The sequence below is a fragment of the Mya arenaria genome, chromosome 8 (assembly GCF_026914265.1).
Source record: "Mya arenaria isolate MELC-2E11 chromosome 8, ASM2691426v1".
NCBI lineage: Eukaryota > Metazoa > Mollusca > Bivalvia > Myida > Myidae > Mya > Mya arenaria.
The window spans coordinates 66,639,753-66,666,906 of record NC_069129.1 but is presented as its reverse complement, the minus strand read 5'-3'; the positions used below and the strand labels follow the sequence as shown (position 1 = coordinate 66,666,906).

Sequence of the window (27,154 nt, the reverse complement as noted above, 5' to 3'; positions counted from 1 at the left end):
TTCATTTTTATTAGCATGTAGGGTTCTTATTCACACGTATTTCCTTATATCTTATCATATCTCATTGTGATATTAATATTGCTTTACAGTATTGCCATTTTGAATGGCATTTTTTTTATTCCATACATTATGATCTCAAGTCATCTGTTACAATACATAGGCCATGAATGCAGTGTAATAGGCTATGAATACAGAGTAATAATGTTAATGAGTTCTGTGATATAATTTATGCAATTAATTATCTGTGATATAAGATTATAACTTGTCTAGATTTATTATCCTTGTACTTAACAATTTTGCTAAACTACATGACTATTCCATGGTTACTGCCACCAATTTTTCAAGGACCACAAAGGAAATAAGTGAAAATCATTTTTCTCTTTTTTGTGTCATCCTTGGTATTGTGTGTGCATTTCATGGTTTCTATTGTCTATGCATTGATAATGATATGTTATAATTTGTCTGCATTATGACGTGCCATGTAATGTTCATGTCTTTTTACCGAATAAACCTACCTACCTACCTTAACTAAAACCCCTCTGACGTCGAATCCTGGAGCCACCCCTGCTAACAATGCAGTGTGTCTTGTTACAGGGTACCAGTAATAGGTTTGCAAAACCTTAAAGTGACAAACTTGGCATTATTAGACAGCTAGATATGAGGGTTAACATGGTTATAACTGGAATGAGGTTAGCTATCAGATCTAAATTGCGATAAAGCATGGAGACCGAGATACATAAGTATACCCGACAGAAATAATATGTATTTAGGTCCATTCTAGGTCGGACTTTAGAAAATTTATTAAATAAAAGGACCAGTCATGACCAGATAACGTACAATATGATTGGTTGAGGAAGTTTTTGCAGCTAAACTTGAGACAGTCGTAGGCGTGCCTGACTTACGGGTTGTTCTGGGCGTCCACCTCGACACCGAAATCCACGTTAATTGTCAATTGAACTTCATTTGTTTTCAACAATACTTTCATGTAGATGATACATTAAGATTGTAGCAATATGCAAGCTGTTTAGCATTTTGAATATTAATGAATAGCCATACCATTTAAATGTAAATTACGTTTAAAGCTAGTTTACATAATGCACACACTATTGCGGACTCGTTTACATAATACGCACGCTTTTTAATTGGCCGGTAAGTAGCATAAAATAATTGCAGACCTTTTGATCTTATTAATATAACTAAGTGGTCGGTATGTTTGAGCTTATGTCACTGTCACGTACATGGGTACTTTTGCACAAACGCTTGGTAGACGTTCACAACAACAAATATGGCGGCGACCCCGAGGGCAGACCCCAGTTGAGTGACGGCCCCGCACCACAGCAGCCCGCGACCGCCCGCGTGACGGAGTACCGTCGCTATGTTGACCTTGGCGAACGTGAACAGGAAGAAGACGAGCACAAATGACGCAACCTGAATACCAGAAAACACTCGTGATTTTTTCTTTCAAACATGAAATATTTGATATTTTTCAATAATGTTAATAGAATATCTATACAGGTTTCATGCTAAAAATCAAATGACTTTTTATTAAATAGCACATCATTATTACCTACGACACAACTATCTATCTTGATGTATTTGTAATTATTTTATGATATATACCTACCGCTAATACTGGTCCTGTAGCTGAACCGACGAGCGGCGGAGTTGGACTGTACACAGCGAGGGCGAGAATGTAGGCGGACACCGCACTTCCGGTAAGTGTGACCGCACCCAGGACTGTACCGGACGTGCCCGGGATGAAAAAGGCAAGGAAGCAGGCGCCAGGGTTGGCGATCTGGGAGAGTGTGACTGCAAGGTGGTATGATTCTGAACCGTATGGCAGGCAGGCGTATGTTTGGATGGATGGAAGAACCCCGTTCGTTAGTGCATTCGTCCACGCAATAACAATTAGAAGGTAAAGGTAAGAACACTTTGATAACTTTATGACCGTTGCATGGTGCTCAACACTTTGTTCTGGTTCTTCGTCTCCATGTGTTTCACTAACGATCTTCTGGGTCCTTACCATGTTTATTTCTTCACAGAGATCATATGAATGTGTAATTTTGGATTCTCGATCTGCATATTCCCTTTTGCAGAGAGGCAAGTTGTTAAGTAACACGAACGCTATTCCACACGTCACCATCATTGAAAATACAAACAGAAAGAAATATTTCACTGGAAAATGTGGCTCCAAATAAACTGCACCTGTGCTAAATTCTGTCACATTTGTAGTGGTATTTGTGAAGCTCTGGTTTACACATTCAACGGCACCAACACCTTGTCCTAATGCCACCAAACTCGGAATGAGCCCGCTAAATCCTTCTCCGACATAATATGACGTCATATACTCCGGTTTGAACACATTCATGAAGGGTAAAAACACCACTGACGACGTACAGTCAACGAAAGATAGAAAGAACATCAACACAAGCAGGGCCGTGCTGTGCTCCACGCCGCCAACGACGGACGTCCGCGTCCAATAGAACGCCAGCAAAAAAGACGCAGCAGATCCAATAATCACCATCGCGTACACGACGGGTCTCTGAAGATTTCTGCTCGGGCAGGAGACATTAGTGAGTATGTAGGTTAAGGGCCCGATATTGGCGATCTGGGTGACGACGGCCATGTACGAGGGGAGGTTCCAGCCCTCCGGAAGTTGGTCAACGAGGAGGGGCAGCTCCACCCAGATCCCGTTGATAGCGATCCAGGAGCCCATACCAAACATGATTATGATGAGGCAGACTAGCAGGGACACGTTTTCACAACACTTGGAGGCCATTTCCGACGATCAACTGGTACTTAAAACAGAGAAAAAGAGTTGTGATGAAGATGAGTCAATACCTGGGACCAATAACAATCCTTCTCCCTGACAATACATTGTTATAAAGATAAACAATTACGTATCCTGACGAAATACATAATGTAAAACTAAAACAAATGATGTTCATGTCACTTGTGCCGAAACCAGTCGTTCTTATTAATGTCACATTAAATGAACTTTATACACCCCTTTTAGTTCATCAGCATGTATTTTCTTCTTCGTTCAGTTTAAATGACACTTCTCTTGCAAAAGTACTAACACTGGTCCATAGTTCTCTCCTATATCAGAATATCTTTTTCGATGAGTTTTTTTATGTTGGTTTGTTTCATGACGTGTTTTGAAAATATGCGTGTTGCATTTAACGAAATAACCACTGAGTTTATACTTACGAGTCTAGCATTGCAGGTTGTGTTTAGCAATAAACTGCACTAGTAAGCTTCCTCTATTTCCTAAAGACAATTCTGAGCAGTTGCTGGGTACATGTTGACTAGTCTTAAACCCCTTGAACAGTTCATCATAAACAATAATATCCATGTAAGAACAATTGGTGTTTACAAAAGCATTACTATGAATCAAGTCAAACACACGACCGCAAAAACGTATATGTATAATTTCAATCCTAAACAAATTGACTGAAGGTTTACATGCATAACTTTAACCAGAACTTCTAATGTATTGTATTGTAATAAAAAATACTGTATACATATATAATCATAGCCTAAAGAGAATAATATTATTTTATTATGAACATAATTTATGTTGTCATTACCAACAATCGCACACACGCTCGTATCCGTGCACAAACACACACAGTCACGCACGCACGCACGCACACACGCACACACACACACACACACACACACACACACAGAGCATATGAATTAATATCTGATGGAAAGCTTCAGTCAATAAATTATAAAATGTATCGCCGCACACCTAATTGAAAGAAACACATGCATAGGGATAACTATCTGATGGACTTATAATAGAATGTATCGCAGCACGCCAAGTGCGGTCGCTAGAAGGCCATTCTAGTCCCATATTCATGGAGGAGCGTGGGCTTTATAAAACGCATTTTTCGGGTTGGACATGGGAGGATGAATAATTAATAACGTTTGTATAAAATCATTTTTTAATTATTCGTACATTGTTTTTGTTAAAGTCTTTAATATGATATTTTGAAACACGACAAGAAGATTGCCGTAAAGAAAGAAAATAAATGCATGTTTGTCGTTCCTTACCAGACTTAAAGAGACCCCACACACACTTTAATAAATATTTTAGCAGCTTTTCCCGTTTTTGTGAATTTATCTGTAAAATATGACGACATAATTTATGTATAGAGAAGCGTAGCAGACAACAATTTCGGCGTTCTGGTCTTTGATACTGCTGTTGTTGTAGCTGTTGATTTGGTGGTTGCTGGGGTTGTTCCGCTGCTATTGAAGTATCGGCGATGATTGACGAATCCTGCAATTCTGGCAAACTCTCGAATGTATCCTGCTGCTACATGAGCGTAGCTTGATTTAGAATTGGAGTTTTAACATCCTCCAATTCAGGCTCGCCTGTGGTAACAACACCGTCTCGGTCACGCATATAATTTAAATGTAACACCTTTACCAACTTTTGCCGAATAGTCCCATGACATTGCTTCTTTAACCCACTTTTGATTATACCTAAAGCTCGCTCTTCCAGACCATTTCTCGCTTCGTGTTAACTCGTAACTCGAATATGCTTTCTGCCATTCTTTTTCATAAACTCGTCATGTTCTGAACTAGTGAAAGCACTTCCATCGACTGTGACCAGTTGCTGGCATAGTCCATATGTAGCAAATGCCCTTTGAAATAGTTCAATTGTCACTGTTAAAGTCGCTTCGTTCGTATCGAATGCTTCGATCCACTTCGAATGAGCATCGATTATGACCAAAAACATTTTCCACATTAATGGACCTGCATAGTCTCACCCAAGGTCGTTGCGGCCATTCCCACGGATACAATTTCGCTTCTGCGGTGCGGGCATGTTTCTGTTTGTCTGACATAGTTGACAGTGTTTCACATGATTTTTAATTTCAGTGTCCATTAAAGGCCACCATACATACATTCTGGCTAAGGATTTCATCAGGTTTGCGCCTGGATTTCCTAAGTGCAACGTGTCCAACATCGTTTCACGTTCACGTGGATGTATAATTACACGATTTCCCCTAAGACTGCATCCATCATGCATGCTCAAATCATTTCTAACAGCAAAATAAGGTCTAAATTTCTTATTTGGACATTTCTTCGGCTATCCATTTGCAGAAACACAGCAATTTTTGACATAACCGGATCTTGTGGCGTCCATAGCCTGACCTGTTGTGATGTAACCGGCGTTTCATCCAATTGTTCAATGGCTAAGTTAAACACAATTTCCGTTTGAATTGGCGGTTCGGAAACCTCTGTAGGTCTCGGTAATCGACTTAGACCATCAACATTTCCAATGCTTGGTCCCGCCTTGTATTGCAAAACATACTCGTAACCTGCCAATGTCAATGCCCATCGCTGTATTCTTGCGGCTGTCGTTGTTGGAATTTGTTTGTTTTCCTTCAGTAAACCCAGTAGTGTTTTACGGTCCAAAAGCATACAAATATTGGTGAAACCTTTTCACTCCAAAAACCAATGCTAATGCCTCCTTTTTAAGAACTAAATAGTCTTTCTCTGCACCTGATAGAGTTCTAGAATCATAGACAATCGGCCTTTCGGAACCGTCTTCTATATTGTGTCACAAAACCGCTGCAATTCCATACGGCGATGCGTCACAGGCAAACTGTAGCTGTTCAGGGTCAAAATGAAGTAACAAATCTGAAGATGCCAAGAGCTTCTTTGATTGTAGAAATGCCTGATTTTCGTTCTCACCCCAATGCCATGCTGTCCCTTTCACGAGTAACGCATGTAACGGCGTCAAAATATGTGATATGTTCTTGAGAAACATATGATAAAAGTTAATTTTTAGATAACTTTGTAGCTGCTTCTTGTTGTTGGTTGCTGGCATTTCCTGTAAAGCCTTTACCCGTTCTGGTAGTGGTGCAATTCCCTTTTTATGGGAGCTTGTGTCTCAGATATATAACCTCGTTTGCTAAGCAGACACAATTGTTTCGGTTCAGCTTGAAACCATGCCTCTGTAACCGTTCTTACACACATTCCAAATTTTGTTAATGTTCTCTGCGTGTACGTCCTGTGACTAAAATGTCATCAACTCTAACAATAACATGCGGCAGTCCCTGTAGCATATTTTCCATGGTACGTTGAATGTACACAAATAAGCCTGTGTGCGTATTAATGGAGACATATTTCTTAGATTCTTCTTCAAGTTCCAATTGCATGTACGCTTGGGACATGTCCAATTTTAAAAACTGTTTTCCGCCATTCAACGTAGCATACAAATCTGTAATTTTGGGAAATGGATAATTAACCGACTTTGAAAACTGATTTATTGTTACTTTATAATAACCACATATCTTGACTGATTTGCCACCTTTGACAATCGGTACAATCGGCGCTGCCCATTCAGAAAACTCTACAGTGGTTATTATTTCTTCGTTGTTTTTTTACGTTCAAGCTATTTCTACAAGCCTTCTTTGATAGCATACGGTACTGGTCGTGCTTTGAAGTACTTTGGTTTGGCATCCACGTCACTGTAGTTTTTTTGCCTTCGCGCCAGTTATTTTTCCTAATCCTTCATTGAATACGTTACCTTATTTGTTCAAAATCGCATTCAAATTATTGTCATCAGTTGCCCCACTGACTTTTACCAATATTATTTTCTCCCCAGTCAAGCTTTATTTTTTCAAGCCAGTTTTTTCCAAGAAGATTTGGCCAACCATTATTCACCACAATGGTCGGCAATACGACGTTCTTGTCCTTGTATTTTACGTTGACGTCGCATTTCCCCAGGATTGTTAAATACTTCTCAGAGTATTTTTTAATAGATGAAGATCCTTTCAACCTTTCCCAGGTCTTCCGATTAACTGTCGTTGCTAAAGCACCTGTGTCTAGCTCAAATGACACAGTTGTAGAGTTAAGGTTCGATTTAACCTTATATGGCTTTGTCTGATAACCAATGTTATACATGGTGTACACTTCATCATCGTCATCGTCCTCCACAAAGTTTTTTTTTCACATGTCCTGTTTTTGAACAATTGTAGCAAACACAGTCCTTATATGGACATTCATTTGGTCTATGATTTGTATCTGTGCACTTATAACACGACTTCTCTACTGCTCTTCCAGGTTGCCTGTTGGGAGCAGTCAAAAAATCCACTAGGGTTATATAATTGGATTTTTTTATTTTATAAAAAGTTGAAATATCGTCGACAAATCATGGTAAATAGTTGTATGATGTGATAAGCAGCCCCAAAAAATGTTGTATGTTTTCATTTTCAGGATCAAGACAGATTTTACCATGCTGAGGTCACAGGCAACTATTTAAAGTAAGCCAGGGGTAGCTGCTGGGATCTGAAACATACATTCAAGTCTCTGTGATTGCGTCTATAAGAGTTTCTGAGGAGACTAAAACTTGCTATAGTTGCACACAACAAAATAAAAAGCTTCAGAACTGGGGAAGTTCATTGTCTTCATTTAGTACCCAGGATGAGGATAGTCTTGATTAAATTCAATTAAAAGAACAAACATACTGTTTTCTTAGGTTTTTATCAAAACAATTAAATCAATCATCAAAATATTCAATTAATTGTTCTATGTTAAATACATCCAAAAACACAAGTGTGTGTTTTTTCACACGAAGTTTACTTATCTTTGATGGCAGAATATGCGACACCAGAATTCATTAAAATCTATTTATTAAATATCTGATATCTAAGCATTTCGAAATTTCCTGACATTGTTTAATTGCAGTAATTCATAGTTATTTTACGCTAGAGCGTTGGTAGGAGTGACCTCTTTAATAAATCTGAAGAGACTGTTTTAAAACATTTTAGGTTAAATGCCAGTATTTTTTACGTCATAGGGCACCAACGCAGGTGTCCATTTCCATCAAGCGACTGTGGATGAGGAATCCATATGTAAACAGTGGCGCTTTTTTGTAACTCGTGACATGATATAGACCAGAAAGCCATCTGGGTATTTTGGTTAATAGATGGATGTACTTTAAAATAAATGAATTGATCTTTCTTAAGTATATGATATGATATAGCCACGCAATGCTGTTGTATCGCCACTGCAAGGGCAGGACACCTACGCATTTGCCGTGAAGCTTTTCAGGTTCAAAACATTTGCAAAATTTTGGTGCATGGCGAAACAGAAATTCAGTGGATTTCACGTGAAACCAACATGAGAGGTGAAATCCACTCATAAATCATTTATCTTTGACAACTATGTTTTTTTACTGTACACATATTTAAATATGCTTCATGTAGAGTTTATTTAAAGTTTTCAAATTGATGAAAAAATGACGAAAAATAGACGGAAATCGAATTGAAATCCAATTTTGGAGAAGTGAAACCCACTTAAACATAATCAGACAGATATAGAAGGTTTGGATTTGCATGTTTTATGCATCTCGGGTTTTAAGTGGCATTACTGTTTGGTAAAGGTGTACATTTTCTTATAAATTGATATTCTCCAATAAAAGTCCAAAATTGTTGAGTTTGGTTGAGATTGGACAAAGCTTTGGGCTCTTGAAATAAGGTAGTTTCGGCAGATATAGGAAAGGCAAGTTGGCTTCATTTAAAAACGTTTTAGAATAATAGTACATTCAACCCGATCAACTAACGAAGTTTAAATGATAAAAGAACATCAACTGTGCAATATGTCACTGATAAACATATGAATATAACAATTAAGACACTTACTTGGTATTATGAATTCATCTTGGTGAATATTTCACAAAATTATTCACTTTTAAAAATACCATAGAACACGCTGACAATATTGCGAGGTAACAGGCACCCATTTGATTCTGTTTAACAGTATCTCATAAATCTGCGCTATTTAATCCATTAACAAGAAATATCTTTAAAACAGATAAAATGCGATCAATTTCAAACAAGGTCATGAAAAGTGTGTGAGAAAGCAGTATGAACTTAACATGTGCATTTAGTGTCATTTGAATATAATGTATCAAACATGTTTTAAGTATTGCTGAGGTCGAAAAAGAAATATATTTTACAGTTTGTATTCCTCAATAATGTGAATGGCATAGTCATTCTTTTTTTGCTAAACATGTGCGTAATTACGATGGCATGGTATATTCCAATTTTCATCTCAATATATAGTACCTTTTGTAGTTAAAGCAAATATTTGAACAACCTTGTACACATGAAAATAATGGATAAATGCTCATTAATGTGAGAAAAGTGAATACTTATCAGTGACATATTTCTTTCATTTATCCATTATCTATGTTGAAATAAATCTATAAACTATATTGTGTCATGATTATAAGATTCATTTAATTTTGTTTTTGAGTGAATTTACAGTTTCATATCCCCCTTCTTCTGTTTAAATGTAGACACTATTGATTCACAGTTGAACCTGAACGAAGAGGTCCTGAACTGGTCTGGTTTTTCCAGTGTGGTATTTAGGTATAGGGTCAATCCTAAGAACGAGGCTGCGAGGTAGTTTGTTATTGACCGATCTATCTTATTTTTGTTTTCAAAAAAGAACACAGTGGAGTTGAAATTGTTTGATTTTGTTTCGGATTTGGTAAAAATATATTGCTTTTTGTTGGTAAATTCTTCTGAAAATTGTAGAGCCTAATTTTGGGGTGAAAAAAAACAAGGTCCGTCGCTTTTTCCTATTGATAACAAATCAAAGATTTAGAAGCATACCTCACATAACTGGAGATAACGAATGGCTCGCAAAGGGTTATAAGTCTCTATTGGCGATAAATAACTGTATGATGTTTTAAAAATAATTTAAAAGTTTGCAGTTAAACATAACATTTCATGTGAGTTTACAGACAGATATTTCTTAAGGAAAGCCAATAGAAGTCAGTATCCAGAAAAAAATAAATTCAAAACTTTATCTTATTAGTGCCTCTCGTAGGCTCACCGACTTAATTATAAACCAATCAAAACGGTTTATTTCCTTTATTTTCTGAGCATTATTCATAATATACAATATTCTAAATAATTTGTTTTAAACATTTTGGTCAAAACTGTGGTTAAACAGCAATCGCCGAAAACAAATTAATACCCTGATTGTTCATTCATGTTTATGCCGTATGCACACATGTTGTGACGTCATGATTTTCTGTTTCTATCAGGGTGTCGTCTCAATGGAATAATGTTAAACAATTGTAAAAATATGAATTTGCTATCTAATTTCTGTAACAAAGCAAATTATCATAAATCAGCATGTTACAAACGGAATTTACACACAATCTAACTTAAAATAACGTAACTAAATGTTTATCTTCAAACACTAGAATAACAGCTACAGAACGTGCGCAGAAATTAGCAGAATGTGCCTTCAATATTTCTGATCGTTTCTGTTATACGGTCTACGAATTTCTAAAGGCTTACGGCCGAAAAGCTACACGACGCCGTTTACCCGTGTAAACGTGGGAGCCTTGCAGGATGTTTTGAGGACAATTTGTAGACAGTCGGCGGTAAATATATCCTTACTGTGCTTCCGATTTGAAGCGAGGTTGATGTTATGTTAAAGTACGCGTACCTTGAAATCAATCATGTAGTTATTTACTCATTGAGGAAAAACAAAAACAAGCAGTGCTTCAGGTGGGTATAAACAGTGGGGCGGGGTAGGAAGTGCCCTGCTGCCCTTTTCCGGCACCCTTCTATCTATTTTTTTATATGTCCTTCATATTAACTATGCCCTGCTGTGCCCTTTTCTTTGACATATAACCGCCTATGATGATTATTTTATCAAGTGCATACAACCTGGTTTCTCTAACAATTTGGAGCTATCGTATTTGATAGTTATTGGACATATTGTAAAGAAAATATTCAGAAAAGTAAACACATAAATATACCTAATTTTGACACTATAAGTAACTATTACAGCTAAGGAATTCATAACAAACTATAGATATTAAAAGCTACAACACATGCACAAAATGAATTGCAAATGTCCAATTGGCTCATTCAATGCGGATCAAAACTGCCCCTTCTAACCTAGCACCATGCCCTTTCAAATCCTGGCTGGAGCACTGAACAATTTCTGACATTTTTTCTGGTAAAAAAGATAGATAAATACGAAACTTTTCTAATATTATAATTAAAAGAAATCGTCAATGATAAATTATTACCAACATGATATAACCAACATGATATCAGCGAATTTCAAAGTTAAACAAATCGGAGAATTAACCTGTAGGTCAAATTTCATAAGGACTTAAATTACCTATTGCACTTCATGTTTTTTAACAATAATATTTGTAAATGGTAAATTAAGATGGTAGCAATATGTTAAGCATTTTAGATATTAATGTATGTTTATAACTAAAAACAGACAGATGGATGTTACGACATAACATATTGAATTAAAAAGCATACCACTTACCTGTTAAATGTAAATAACGTTTAAAATATCAGACTAGTTTACAATAAGTCATAATGCACATACGATTGCGGACTCGTTTACATAATACGCACGCTTTTCAACTAGCCGGTAAATAGCATGAAGTAATTGTACACTTTTTGATCATATAAACATAACTGCGTGGTTGGAATGGTTGAGCTTATGCCACTGTCACGTGCATCGCTACTTCTGCATAAACCCTTGGTAGATGTTCACAACAACAAACATGGCGGCGGCCCCGAGTACAGACCCTAGTTGAGTGACGGCTTCGCACCACAGCAGCCCGCGACCGCCCGCGTGACGGAATACCGTCGTTATCTTACAGTTTTCATTATAAAAATTAATTACTTTTTTATTAAACAGTGCATCATTATTATGCACGACACAACTACATGTATCTATTTTATACATGTATTTGAGATAAATTTTATATACACATACCGCTAATACTGGTCCTGCAGCTGAATCGACGAGCGGCGGAGCTGGACTGTACACAGCGAGGGCGAGAATGTAGGTGGACACCGCACTTTCGGTAAGTGTGACCGCGCCTAGGACTGTACCGGAAACGACAAGGATAAACAAGGCAAGAAAGCAGGCGGCAGGGTTGGCGATCTGGGAGAGTGTAACCGCTAGGTGGTATGATTCTGAACCGTACGGCAAGCAGGCGTATGTTTGGATGGACGGAAGAACCCCGTTCGTCAGTGCATTCGTCCACGCAATAACAATTAGAAGTGTAAGGTAAGAACACTTTGATAACTTTATGACCGTTGCATGGTGCTCAACACTTGGTTCTGGTTCTTCGTTTTCGTATGTTTCACTAACGAACTTCTGAGTCCTTACCATGTTTATTTCTTCATAGAGATCATATGAATGTGAACTTTTGGATTCTCGATCTGCATATTCCCTTTTGCAGAGAGGCAAGTTGTTTAGTAACACGAACGCTATTCCACACGTCACCATCTTTGAAAATACAAACAGAAAGAAATATTTCACTAGAAAATTTGGTTCCAAATATACTGCGCCTGTGCTAAATTTTGTGACATTTGTAGTCGTATTTGTGAAGCTCTGGTTTACACATTCAACGTCACCAACACCTTGTCCTAATGCCACCAAACTTGGAATGAGCCCGCTAAACCCTTCTCCGACATAATATGACGCCATATACTCCGGTTTGAATACATTCATGAAGGGTAAAAACACGACTGACGACGTACAGTCAACGAAAGATAGAAAGAACATCAACACAAGCAGGGCCGTGCTGTGCTCCAAGCCACCAATGACGGACGTCCGCGTCCAAAAGAACGCCAGCAATAAAGACGCAGTAGATCCAATAATCATCATCGCGTACACGACCGGTCTCTGAAAATTTCTGCTCGGGCAGCAGGCTTTAGTGAGTGTGTAGGTTAAGGGCCCGGTATTGGAGATCTGGATGACTGCGGCCATGTACGAGGGGAGGTTCCAGCCCTCCGGAAGTTGGTCCACGAGGAGGGGCAGCTCCACCCAGATCCCATTGAGAGCGATCAAGGAGCCCATACCAAACATGATAATGATTAGGCAGACCAGCAGGGACACGTTATCACAACACTTGGAAGCCATTTTCGTCAATCAACGGGAACTAAAAATAGAAAGAATTCAAGATGACTCAATACATAGTCTTCTAGATAAGCAATTACATATATATCAAACGTGAAACAAATAAATTACTGTCCATTTTACTTGTGCCAAACCAGTCGTCCTTATTAGTGTCACATTAACTGAAATGTAACGTGCTAGGCCAACAAGGCCAATCGATCCCGAGAGAAAGGCGTGCTCAACCCCCGACTGTTCTTTATTTATAGTTTATTCTCCATCTACACGGAGACTGGGTCATGCTAATTTGCATATTACCAACCAAGTACATCAACGTACTATGACTGCACAGCCTACAGCGGAACGTTATATAACTTTCCCCTGCGAGAAGACTAGGCCTGGGAAACTCGTGGGTAATGCAACTCCGGCAGTTATCTTCGTCTCACCGCTGCCACCATTTGCTCTGTACATTATCAACAAGGCCAACAGATCCCTTCAGAGAAAAGCATGCTCAACGCTTAAGGGGTCCACCAATCTTAATATACAGTATATTCTTCAGCCACACGGAGACCTGCATATGCCAATTAGCATATAAGCTAGTACATTGTACATCAACGTACTACGAACGCACTTCCGCGTTACAGAACTTTATACATTCCTTTTAGTTCATTAACATATATTGTATTCGTCTTTTTTAAATTAGACTTGCAAAAGCTGATCCACAGTTCTCGCTTTTATCAGAATATGTGTTTCAATGATTTTTAGATGCTAGTATGTTTCATGACTTGTTTTGAACACGTGTGTATTGCATTTAACGAAATATCCATCGAGTTAATACTACCCACTCTAGCACTGCATGTTTATTTAGCAATGAACTATGCTAGTAAGAATCCTCCATTTTTAAAGACAATTCTGTGATTAGGAGTTCGTAAGACTTCTTGAGTAGCTGCTGGGTAAGTGTTGACTAGTCTGATGCACTCTTACTCCCAAAATGATTTTCCACAATTAATACGATTATTCAACTATACCAAAAAGGATGGATAAATATCAAAAACAATGGTTCTTATAGCGGATAGAGTTTGATTTGAAAGAAGGGTGCGGATCCTTAAGCACTCACCAATCCATTATTGTTTTGCGATTTCACCTATTAAATACACGGTTACAATCTTGTTATCAGAAATCAATAGTTTTCTTAAAAACATTATTTAGTAAGTAGTTAGAGGTTTACCAGTCAAAAATCGTGTCTGGTATACATGTGTATGTATTGATTTTGAATAAGAGTGTCATCTTAAACCCCTTCAAAAGTTCATAACAAACAATAATATCCATAGATGAACAATTGGTGTTTCTGGAGAGAAAAGTAAATACTCTTGGTTAAATGTCACTATTTTTACAGATCCTATGACATCAAAGGAGATGTTCATTACCATCAAACTACTGTGAATGTGTGATCAATGTGCAAAACGGTAGCGCTTCCTTGTTCTCTATTGTGGCAATTAGTGGCATATATATAATATAAAAATATAATATAGCCACGCAATGCAATTATATCGCCATTTATAGAGCAGGACACCAACACATGCGTCATGGAGCTTTTCATGTTTAAAACATTTGCAAAATTTCGGTGCGTGCTAAACCAGGAATTCAGTGGAAGTCCACTTATAACTCATTCATTTTTGACAACTTTTTTTGTTCACATATAGGATTATGCATGATGGAGAGTTTATCCTCTTATTGTCAAATTGATTAAAAATTGACGCAGTTATAAACAACTTATTGAAAAATAGACGGAAATTGAGGTGAAGTCCAACTTTGGAGGAGTGCAATCCAATGAAACATATTCGTACAGATACGAATTTTGTGGAATTGCATGTTTTATGCATATCAGGTTAAGAGTGGCATAAATGCTGGGTTAAGGTGTTCATTTTTTTGATAAATGTCCAAATTTATTGGGCGAAGTTATGGACTGTTGAAAATGGACATCTCGACAGATAAATGGTATACAGTGGCAACTTCCCTTTAAAAACGTTTTAGAATAATAGTACTTTTTACTGTTCACCTATCATTGTTTTGAAGCCTGGGTATATTTTTGCCTATTTGATAATTGATGAGAGAGCGTTGCCATATGGGTATGGCACTTTGCCACGTGCTTATTAGTACCACGTTACCCAATCTACTTTCCCAACAAAGTTTGAATTATAAAAGAAAATCGATGATGCAATATGTCCATGATAAACAAATTAATAGAACAATTAAGACACTTACTTGGTAATGAATTATGATTTTATCTTGGCGAATATTTCACAAAATTTTCCACCCTTGAAAACACCATCGAACACGCTGACAATATCGCGAGGTAATCAGACACTCAATCAAACAAGGCCATGAGTGTATGTAGGAAAGCAGTAGACATAACATGCGCATAAATTGTCATTTGAATAACAATTATGTTATAAGTTGTTTTTTGAAACTCAGTCAATAAATCCCTATTTAAAGTTTTGAGAAATGATGATAAATGAGTTTCCTGTAGTAGTACTTAATATTGTATATTTAATTAAGGCCAATCCTAGAGCGAGGCTGCGATTAAGCGATTATTGGTCGACCTTTCTTCTCTTTGCCTAAAAATACGAGCAAAGATGAGTTGAAATTATTATAATATTTTTTGATTTTGTAAATTTGAATTGCTTTTTGTAGGGTTTTATTCTGAAGGTTGGTAAATTTAGAAACTAATTTTTGGGGAAAAGACAGAGTCCTTCGCTTGTTTTCTATCAAAAGTTTACTAAAGACTGCCGTTAGAAGCATATACGACATATAACTGGATATTACGAGGGGCTTACAAGAGGGATACAAATCTCTATATTGACAATATAAATAACTGAACACATATCATGTTACAACTTGTTCTATAGTTTGCACTTAGCTATCACATTTCATGTGTTTTCACAGACAGTTATTTTTAAGGAAAGCTTTTAGATGTCAGTATCCAGAATTTTGTATTTATATAACTTCTTATAAGTGCACCTCGAAGGCTCACTGACTTAACTATATACCAATCAAAACTGTTCATTCCCTTTGAAACATGAAACATTTTACTTTGATAAAACGCCTACTTTTACATAAATACATATCCAATGGCGTTGTACAAAATGTAAAAGCAAATTAATAGAAACAATGTACATTATACTGCTTAAAATCTGTTATCAGTTAAAAGGTAAGAAGCAATCTGAATAAATTCCAATAAATTTCTAAGTCCTAAAAAATCATTTTATAAAATTCATAATGGTGCAGGTACGTTATAAAATATTGCATTTATGACTTAAGAACATGTAAACATTATTTAAGACAAATGATGCACTTACTGTGATACAAGGTAAAATTAAATTCAGTTCTTTGATTCACTTTCGTTATTATCACAGCCACTACAATCTCTAAAATAATGCATAAAAGTCTCGAAAGTAATATGTTTTCAAGTTCTTCTTAAAAGTTCCTACAGTTTCTGATACTTAGAGGCAACTCATTCCACAATTTTGGTCCTACGGTTATGAAACCTTCTGTCACTAAAAGTTCTCCTCTTATTGAATGGCACTACATAACACCCGCTAACAGGATGGGACGATCGTAAGTTACGTGTTGGGGTCTGTTTTGTTAGAAAGGTAGTCTGGAGAATTACCAACAGAGCAGTTGTATACTTTGAATGTAATTCTGACTTTGATTGGAACCAAATGCAGGTCACAGAGAGCTTGTTAGGAGCTGTCACATTTCTTGCGATTATAAACTAGTTTGGCACACATATTTTGAATACGCTGCAATTTGGTAGGTGAGATTCCATAGAGAAATGCATTAATATAATAGTCAAGATGAGAAATGACTACTGACAACACAAAAATGTCTGCAGCTTCTCTGGTGAGATATTTACGAATACTTTTGATTCTGAAATAATTAAGCATGGCAGTTCGACTTTTTTTGTTTTACATGTTCTTTAAATTTTAATGTTTCGTCAAGAAATGCTCCAAGATATCTGATACAGCTTCCTGATTTGACTTCATCTCCTGTTATGCAAATTGATTTTGTGTTACACTTATGAAGGTGTTGCCTACTACCGAACAGTTTTTGATGTATTCATTTTAAGTTAATTTCGTTCATGCAATTGTTGATTGTAACAACACACTTTTCTAGTTCATGTATTGCTTGAGTTTCAGATATTGAAAATGTTGGTTTAAAACGTTTGTTCGCAGTGTGGTCATCTGCAAAGCCATAGAGTGAAATAGATGGTGGAATTACATCAAACAATGTCCCAGCAAAAATTAGGTAGAGCGGTCCTAAACAGCTGCCTTGTGGAACGCTACAATGTAGATGGCGTGTTGATTACAGGGTTGTATTTACACTAACACGGCAACTCCTAGGTCGTAAATAGGAGTTGATCCATTCCAGTGCTGACCCACAAACACCATACTGCTTGTTTAACACATCAGGGAGAATGTCATGGTCCACAGTATCAAAGGCGGCGCTGAGATCGATTGCAATCAGTGCCGTTACTTCTTGTTTCTCCATAGCATCCAACAAGTCATTCACAAGACTTAACAAAGCTGACTCACACGGATGATGACGTCTATTTGCAGATTAATTTTTTGGAAGAAGTCATTTTCATTAACATGAACACTTAGTCTAAACATAAAATGGTCAGCAAACCATTCTGCTACTACACTATCAATATCTCCAATTGGCATCGGGTTTTCAGATTTTGTGCCCGTTATCTCAGATACGAACTTATAGAGCTTTTTTGAATCACCGCATTTAAAACTTTCTCACTTAGAGGTAATCTTTTCTCATGTTTCAGTTCATCATCGTATTTTTTCCGAGCTAGTTTGAATGTTTCATAGAGATGTGGCTGTTAATGTTTCTTTCACAAGCGTTCTGCTTTGCCTGTCGTTTTTTCCAGACGGAGAAGATTTTCTGTGAACCAGGGATTTGAAGGGCGGCAAATTTTTCTCAGTAATAGGTGTGAATTCAATTTTTGTTCCACTGTCATTTTGCTTCAACTGAATTTAGAAAAAAATAATAAGTGAATCTTACTTAAAATAACATAACTAAATGATAATTTTCAAACACCAGAAAAATCGAAACAGCTATAGAACATGTGCAGAAATAAGCTGGAAGTACGGTCAATCGTTTGCCTGACGAATCCGTCATTGCTCCAAATGTAACTTCACACGACACGGAGAATACTGGAAATAATTCGCGCGCTATTCAATCACATGATCGTTTCGGTTAAACGGTCCGCGAATTTCTAAACGTTTACGTCCGAAAAACGACACGACACCGTATTCACTTGTAAAGGTGGGAGCCTTACGGCGGAGGTATTGAGAACACTTTGTAGACAGTCAACAGTAAATAATTCCTTACTGTGCTTCCGGTTTGAAAGGAGGTTGAGGTTAAGTCATGAACGCGTACCTTAAGTTCAATAAGTAGTTATTTACTCAATGAGGAAAACAACAACAAGAAGTGCTACAGCAAGGTCTAAATACCAGGGAGGCGTGCCCTGTTGCCCTTTTCCGCCACCCTGCCACCTTTTTACCATACCCTGCTGTGCCCTTTTGTTTGACATAGCCGCCTATGATGATGATTTTATCAAGTTCATACACCCTGATTTCTCTAACAATTTAGAGCTATATTTGATAGTTATTGGAGATATTGTCGAGAAATTTTCAGAAAAGTATAAAGATTAATAAATATGCATAATTTTGACACTAAAGTAACGATAACAGCTAAAGATCTCATAACAAACTGTAAGTATTGAAGATTACAACACATTCATAATATGAACTGAACATTGACACTTTAGGCTCATTTAATGCACATCAATATTGTCCTTTCTGACCTAGGACCCTGCCCTTTTCAAATCATGGCTGAAGCACTAAACAAGAAAGATAAACATCTACTATTTTTATTCGCAAAGATAGCTAACATTTGAAAATAAATATGAATTACACGTAAAGTAACTATAGCATCTGTATTACAATTTAAGTAAATATTAAACCTTGCATACACGAAAACAACAAAGTTTCATTTAAAAAAACTAATAATATAGAACCGGGCTACTTATATCTGACAGAGTTTGCATTGGAAACTAAACTATCATTCACATACAATAATATTTAAAACTATCTTGCACTGGTCACGATGACCACGAAACTGTTACAATATATCAGACAAAAAACTGAATACATTATCACGGTCAAGCCAAAATGCTGCCATTATGGGCAGACCTTTATAAACTCAACAACATCAACATTATTAACACCTTCACAGATTTTGACACTTCTTGCAGAATATGAAATGTGAACATAATCCTTGTTTCATTAACACAACATCAAAGTCAAGCTCAATTGATGAGAATTGCTTAGAAATGTGACAAAACATGAAATGTGCAAATAATGCTTGTATCAATAACATAACATCAAAGTAAAGCTCAATTGATGAGAATTGCTAAGAAATGTGACAAAACATGAAAAGTGAACGTAATGCTTGTTTCAATAACATAACATCAAAGTAAAGCTCAAATGATATTAATTGTTTAGAAATGTGACAAAACATGAAATGTGAACATAATGCTTGTTTCAATAACATAATATCAAAGTAAAGCTCAATTGATGAGAATCGTTTAGTGACAGAACAATGCGCTATTTTGCCGAAAAGCGCCAGTAGCTAATGGAAATCGAACTATTTAAGGCTGCTATTTACATTTTAGTATGGTCGTTTTAGTATTTGTCCACCTAAATGCCCATCAACGAGTCCTTTGGCGAGTTTATGACTATGGTAGATTCGGTTACAGCGATGCGTGATAAATGTCAAAATAATAAAAAAAAAAAAAGTATCCCTGACCGCTCATTATTGTAGCTATAATGAGTTTCTGCTAGTTGCTGCTTGTTTTTCATCATAAAAGTAATTCAAATAACTCCCTAGTCGCCAAAAACATATCTGTAAGGGAGATCCTTAAACGAGGCGAACACACAGTGAGATTCGTTAAATACAGATCTAAAAAAATGAACATTACCTAAACAAATAAGCTTTAAACGTGAAACAAAAGTACAACTATAAAAAACAACAGCAAATATTATGCAATAAACAGTAATGATATCTTGTAACTTAATAGACAGAATTCCAAAAATAAGATTTCTGACATAAGATATTGACCTTCATCGGATATTAATTATTGGTATTCTAAAATATATATATAGTTTATTGCAAACGCAAACAGGATATAAAGCGTTGTAGGATTTCTGACATCACTTCTGGAAGAAATATAAAGTCCAGTACAGCAAACACAAGTGACTATTATCATATTTTCATCTCAGCTATAATGCCTAACACTTGTAAAATAAATATGAAACTTTCATTGCAATTAATAAAGAAACCGTCAGTGATACAAGTAAAACATATTATGATTTATTACCAATATGATATCAGAGAATTTCAGATGTAGGTCAAATTTCATAGGATTTTAATTGCCAATTCCACTTCATGTACTTTAACAATACTATTTGTAGATGGTAAATTAAGATGGTAGCAATATTGATAAGTTTAGCATTATAAATATTAATGTATGTATATAACTAAAAACAGAGTGGTGAAAGCAAAGACAATGACATATTGAATTAGGAAGCATACCACTTATCTATGATTTAAATGTAAATAACAATTAAATTATCAGACTAGTTAACATAATGCACACACGATTGCGGACCGGTTAACATAAAATGCACGCTTTTTTAACTAGCTGGCGTGTAGCATGAAGTAATTGTACACATTTTGATCATAATCTAACTAAGTAGTCGGAATGTTTGAGCTTATGTCACTGTCACGTACATGGGTATTTCTGCACAAACGCTTGGTAGACGTTCACAACAACAAACATGGCGGCGGCCCCAAGGGCAGACCCTAGTTGAGTGACGGCCCCGCACCACAGCAGCCCGCGCCCGCCCGCGTGACGGAATATCGTCGCTATGGAGACTTTGGCGAACGTGAACAGGAAGAACACAACCACAAATGATGCAACCTGGAAACACGACAAAAACTCGTTATTATTTCTCTGAAATATACGTACGCCAATAATGAAATATTTGATACTAAGTCTATTTGTATGATGGTAATGAATTATCATTATCTAGACAGTTTTCATTTTTATTAAACAGTACATCATCAATAAGTACGACACAACTATCTATCTTTATACATGTAAGTGAATTTATCATATATACCTACCGCTAACACTGGTCCTGCAGCTGAATCGACGAGCGGCGGAATTGGACTGTACACAGCGAGGGCGAGAATGTAGGCGGACACCGCACTTCCGGTAAGTGTGACCGCGCTCAGAACTGTACCGGACGTCACGGGGAGGAAAAAGGCAAGACAGCAGGAGGCAGGGTTGGCGATCTGGGAGAGTGTGACTGCAAGGTGGTATGATTCTGAACCGTACGGCAAGCAGGCGTATGTTTGGATGGATGGAAGAACCCCGTTCGTTAGTGCATTCGTCCACGCAATAACAATTAGAAGGTAAAGGTAAGAACACTTTGATAACTTTATGACCGTTGCATGGTGCTCAACACTTTGTTCTGGTTCTTCGTCTTCGTGTGTTTCACTAACGAACTTCTGGGTACTTGACATTTTTAATTCATCACAGAGATCATATGAATGTGAACTATTGAATGTTCGATCTGTATATTCACTTTTGCAGAAAGGCAAATAGTTTAATAACACAAAAGCTATTCCACACGTCACCATCATTGAAAATACAAACAGAAAGAAATCTTTCACTGGAAAATTTGGCTCTAAATAAACTGCAACTGTGCTAAATTCTGTGATATTTGTAGTCGTATTTGTTAAGCTCTGGTTTACACATTCAACGGCACCAACACCTTGTCCTAATGCCACCAAACTTGGAATGAGCCCGCTAAATCCCTCTCCAACATAATATGACGTCATATACTCCGGTTTGAATACATTCATGAAGGGTAAAAACACAACTGACGACGTACAGTCAACCAGGGATAGAAAGAACATCAACACAAGCAGGGCCGTGCTGTGCTCCACGCCGCCAACGACGGACGTCCGCGTCCAAAAGAACGCCAGCAATAAAGACGCAGCAGATCCAATAATCACCATCGCGTACACGACGGGTCTCTGAAAATTTCTGTTCGGGCAGCAGAGTTTAGTGAGTGTGTAGGTTATGGGCCCGATGTTGGCGATCTGGATGACGACGGCCATGTAAGAGGGGAGGTTCCAGCCTTCTGGAAGTTGGTCCACGAGGAGGGGCAGCTCCACCCAGATCCCGTTTATGGCGATCCAAGAGCCCATACCAAAAAGGATAATGATGATGCAGACCAGCAGAGACACGTTATCACAACATTTGGAAGCCATTTCCTACGATCAACTGGTACTGGAAACAGAAAGAAATCAGTTTAAGAGGACACAATACACAGTCATCAAGATAAACAATCACGTATCCCGACGAAATACATATACATTGTATATATATTATGTACTAGAAAATAAATGCTGTTAATGTCACTTGTTCCGAAATAATCCGTCCTTATTATTGTCACATTAAATGAACTGTATACATCCCTTTTAGTTCATAAACACATGCTTCTTATTTTATTAAAATGACACTTCTCTCTAACATTGTTCCATAGTTCTCGCTTATATCAGAGTATCTTTTTTCGATGATTTTTAGATGTTAGTGTGTTTCATGACTTGAGTTGCATTTAACGAAATAATCATTGAGATAGTTATAACGAGTCCAGCACTGCAGGTTGTATTTTACTCGTTACATGTCTAAAAGAGAAATAAAGAAGAACTATTGCTAAATGTAATTTTAAAATTACAAAGTAATTTGGCGGAAGAAAGTAAAGAACAATAAGCAGATTTAGAGACGGAGTTAAATGAATTTAGAAGCAATAAGCTTAAAGACTTTTCAATTAAATCAGGAGCAGACTGGATAGAAAATGGCGAGAAGGCTACCTCGCATAGTTTTGCAATTTAGAAAAGGAAACTATTAATGATAAACATATACCATATATTGAAAGAGGTGATGGTTCACTTATAAACGAACAAGATGAAATTGTGAGAGCATTACAAATTTTATGAAAATCTTTATAGTGAAAGGAAATCTGCTGATTCTGATCTGCAAGAAGAACTAGTTAATTGTGTTTGTAATATATTTTTTTTTATCTGATATGATCCTTAGAGAGCGTTCTGGCATATGATGGAGTATCATGTACCCTAAAATATCTGAAAATGGTAAAGTTCCGTGATTTACAGAATTTTGAAGAATATTGGCAATTTTGTTGTAAGAGCAATAAACCATGCCTTTAAGTGTAATTAATTTTCTAGAAATAAACAGTTAGGTACGATTGTGTGTATACCAAAGGAAAATAAACCTTAACATTTCTTCAAAATTGGAGACCTATTACTTTGCTTTACGTGATTTAAAAGATGGCATCAGGTAGCAAAGCAAATTAAGTTGAAAACTGTTTAAGATGTTTTAAGTTTCTAAAGACCACACTGAATTTGTTAATGATCGGAAAATAAGTGAAATATTAGATTATTTTAATGATGTAATGAGTTGGTGTGATGATAAAAAATTCCTTTACTTATTACGTTGATTGACTTTGAAAAGGCGTTTGATTCTATATCGTTTGATTTAATTAAGAAAACTTTGGCATTGTTTAAGTTTGGTGATACGTTTAAAAGTTGGATTAGAAGTTTTCTATATAATACTTAAATTGCTGTTCAATTAAATGGATACTTGTCAGATTTGTTTAAGATAGGTAGAGGTTGTAGACAGGGAGATCCAATTTCTCTATATTTATTTATAGTATGTGCATAAATCCTTGATATTAATATGAGACATTGTAGAGATATAAAAGATATATGTATCTATGGGGGAGATACAAGATTTCACAATTTGCAGACGATACATCTTTATGGTACAGATGGAATAGAGAAAACAGTGAAAATGTCATAAAGGAGTTACATAGATTTCCACAACTATCAGGTCTAAAAGTAAATTTTGATAAGACGAAGTTAGTTTGGATTGTAACTTTAAATATTCTGCCAGATCCATTAAATCAAATTTCAAATTGTCATTGAGTGATACTAGAATAAAACGACTTGGTGTACATTTTGATGTAGATCTTTTCAAAATGTGTGAATAGAACTTCGAGGAGAACTGTTGAAAGTGAAGAATAGCATTCTATATTGGAAAAAAAACAAAATCAAGACCTATTGGAAGGCTTACTTTCGTAAAGTTAATTTTATTACCACTGTTTACACACTTATTTATTAGCCTACCTAATTCATCAAATGCTTTTATGAAACAACTCTATGATTAATTCTCTGACTTTGTATTGAATAGAAAACCTAAAATAAAAAGTACAGTATTTGTGAGATACTCTACAGAAGGTGGTATAAATATGATAGATGTTACGAGTTATATGTATAGTTTGGAAATAAAATTGATTAAAAAATTATATAATACATAATGAAAGTAAATGTTTCAAATTGATGGCTAGCTTATTTTATGTGGTTAAAATGTTTAATTGTGGTAAAATATTTGGTGAAAATATTTGCCAAAAATTGTCAAATATCTTTTGGAAATATAACAGTATATATGCTATATATATATAATTAAGATATGTAAAGACCAGGTAAAACAGTTTTTGCATATGCCTTTACTCTATAACCATAACTTTAAAAATGGAAAATTGCATATGCCTTTATTCCATAACCTTAACTTTATAAATGGAAACTTGCGTATGGCTTTATTCTATAACCATAACTTTATAAATGGAATTAAGTATTGACACATGCCTCATTTAATAAGGGGTTAACTGTGTAAAAGACTTATTCAATTTTAATGGTAACATGTATGGTCTGGGTGCTTTAGAAATGATTGTTGGCAAAAAAATGAACTTTTTACATTACAATGGACTTAATTCTGCAATATATTCATATATGAAGAAAAAGATCATTGTGTTAAAGAGACGTTGACTTTGCTTTTTGTTATAATCCATGTTGTTATTTATATCCCATTTTGGTAAAACATGACCTTCACGGATTTATATACAACAGTTGAACATGTTTATTTTGCACAAGGAACTCATATATTCAATGGTTACAAACAAAAATAGTTCACAGAATACTACCAACAAAATCATTTGCTACAGCATATTTTACAAAAAGTGTATTCCATTGATCCAAATATTGTCATAGATAGTATGTTTGTTTTGCTAGGGTCTGGAAATAATAATTTGTGGTTTAAAGTATTGTTCCTAGAATTAAATAAACAACAACAACAACACTTTTCTTTGTAAAAGAAAAACACTAGTTCCAACAGTGCCAGGGTTTATAATAATAGCCTTAGACTGGCTCTGGTCATTTATAATAACACAAACTTATCAGATAGAAAAAGTGTCACTGGACAATTTTAGAACCTTTTTACTACTGTAACTACATTTTTTAAAAAAATGATATTAAAACACTACTTTAATATTACGTTTACCTTGACAATATTTGATATACTTGCATGTCTATTTTCTTTCTCTTTTTTTCAATACATATTAAAACTTTTATGACCTCTAAATGTTACTTTGCATGTTTTGTATATATATGTTTTATTATATAACTTACTTTTTGAATAAATTAAAAAGGTTGTATTTAGCAACAAACATACTTGTAAGCATCCTCCCTTTCTTAATGAAAAATCTGTGATAAGGAATTGAGTTCCTGGAACTCGTAAGACTTTTTGAGAAGTTGCTGGGTATGTGTTGTTAAGTCTTAAACCCCTTTAACAGTTCATTAACAAATTAATAATATCCAAGCATTACTATGAATCATGTCACACACATAGGCACCCACCCACGTACACATGCATGCATTTGTGTAAAATTGCAATCCAAAACATTCAGTAAGAAGTGAAATACAACTTGCTGTAAATATTGACTTATGCAGGCTCACATGCAAAATCTGAAAGTTGAATAATACAGGGCCATAATTTCCACGGTAGGGAATACTTTCCTTATGCAATACATGATATGATATATTTGCAGAGATATTGAGTTAAGTGTGCTTACATACAAAACCTTAACCAAGCTTGTGAGTTGTGAAGTATAGTTCAAACTCCTTATTCTTCAAATAGTGAAGCTTAAAAACAAAACAAATATATAAAAAAGGAAACTAATTTTTGTTCTTGTAAAAAAAGGTCTTTGCTATAATTGACTTGAAGTCATCATTAATTAGTCAACTTTTATAAAGGTAGACATAGAAATAACAAAACAACTACATGATGATGAGAAGTAGATACATGAATATCACATTAAATAAAGCTGCCATGCATAGAGTAGTGCAATCATGGATAGGTCTGTGGTGCAATGTAGAACATGAACTTATTAGTCTTTAACAGTGGAACACTTCATCAATTAAAAACATACCTGTACATTAAAATATAATTATACACCGAAAGTAATGGTTTCCGATGACCGCACCTGCAGTAGTGCATTTGTAAATATAAAATCATTTTAGCATGCATGTTTATCATATGAACTATATGGTTATATATATATATATATATATATATATATATATATATGTATATATATATATATATATATATATATATATATATATATATATATATATATATATATATATATATATATATATATACATGTATATATAATTATAATAGAGAATATAATAGAGTAGTTGCATATATCTATGCAAAGATAAATGAAAGTTACTTATAAAACAACGTTTATAGTAACAATGAAACTTTAATCAACAATGTTTCTGGGCTCTAGGGATTAACAGATTAACTATACAAATAATAAATTGTACTCTGACATGGCTTATTAATCAATCAATCAATCCATCAATCAAAGTATTCATGAAAACTAATTTTGAACACCTTCAACGACTTACCAGTTAACAAATGTTTAATAACATTGATGGTCTTATGAAATGAGATTTGCCCTTCTCACATGTTGATAGGGTTATTTGTCTATTGCAATGTTTACATCGACACCGCCGGTAGTTTGTGTCAAATTTATAAAAAAAATATTTTAAAATATCGATTCTCTTTATAAATCGAATTGAGTGTTTCTTTATCAAATCTACAATCTATTTTGAATGAATATAGCCCCAAATAATCAATGATTTTAACAGAGTGTGCTAT

At 35.6% G+C, this 27,154-nt stretch overlaps 3 protein-coding genes across 5 annotated transcripts; all 3 read right to left on the bottom strand.

The window, feature by feature from the left end:
- Positions 1–1,074: 1,074 nt before the first annotated feature.
- Positions 1,075–11,853, bottom strand: LOC128245044 (solute carrier family 52, riboflavin transporter, member 3-B-like). Of its 2 annotated transcripts, none has more exons than XM_052963254.1 (3): positions 11,794–11,853; positions 1,625–2,798; positions 1,075–1,428 (listed from the first exon to the last, which is right to left on the bottom strand). In XM_052963254.1, exons 2-3 carry the CDS (start codon positions 2,777–2,779, stop codon positions 1,231–1,233), a joined length of 1,353 nt encoding a protein of 450 aa, XP_052819214.1. In that variant the 5' UTR covers positions 2,780–2,798; positions 11,794–11,853; the 3' UTR covers positions 1,075–1,230. The 2 variants fall into 2 exon arrangements, with proteins under 2 accessions (XP_052819214.1, XP_052819213.1); XM_052963253.1 differs by lacking the exon at positions 11,794–11,853 and adding an exon at positions 3,211–3,466.
- On the bottom strand, positions 11,536–12,948 carry LOC128244491 (riboflavin transporter 2-like). Its single transcript, XM_052962492.1, has 2 exons — positions 11,794–12,948; positions 11,536–11,670 (listed from the first exon to the last, which is right to left on the bottom strand). Exons 1-2 carry the CDS (start codon positions 12,946–12,948, stop codon positions 11,536–11,538), a joined length of 1,290 nt encoding a protein of 429 aa, XP_052818452.1.
- Positions 12,949–18,851: 5,903 nt separating this feature from the next.
- Positions 18,852–27,039, bottom strand: LOC128243219 (solute carrier family 52, riboflavin transporter, member 3-B-like). Of its 2 annotated transcripts, XM_052960828.1 has the most exons (4): positions 26,902–27,009; positions 26,412–26,465; positions 21,184–22,357; positions 18,852–20,977 (listed from the first exon to the last, which is right to left on the bottom strand). In XM_052960828.1, the coding sequence occupies exons 3-4, from the start codon at positions 22,336–22,338 to the stop codon at positions 20,780–20,782; spliced, it is 1,353 nt and encodes a 450-aa protein (XP_052816788.1). In that variant the 5' UTR covers positions 22,339–22,357; positions 26,412–26,465; positions 26,902–27,009; the 3' UTR covers positions 18,852–20,779. The 2 variants fall into 2 exon arrangements, with proteins under 2 accessions (XP_052816788.1, XP_052816789.1); XM_052960829.1 differs by lacking the exon at positions 26,412–26,465 and having other exon boundaries at positions 26,902–27,039.
- Positions 27,040–27,154: the final 115 nt, after the last annotated feature.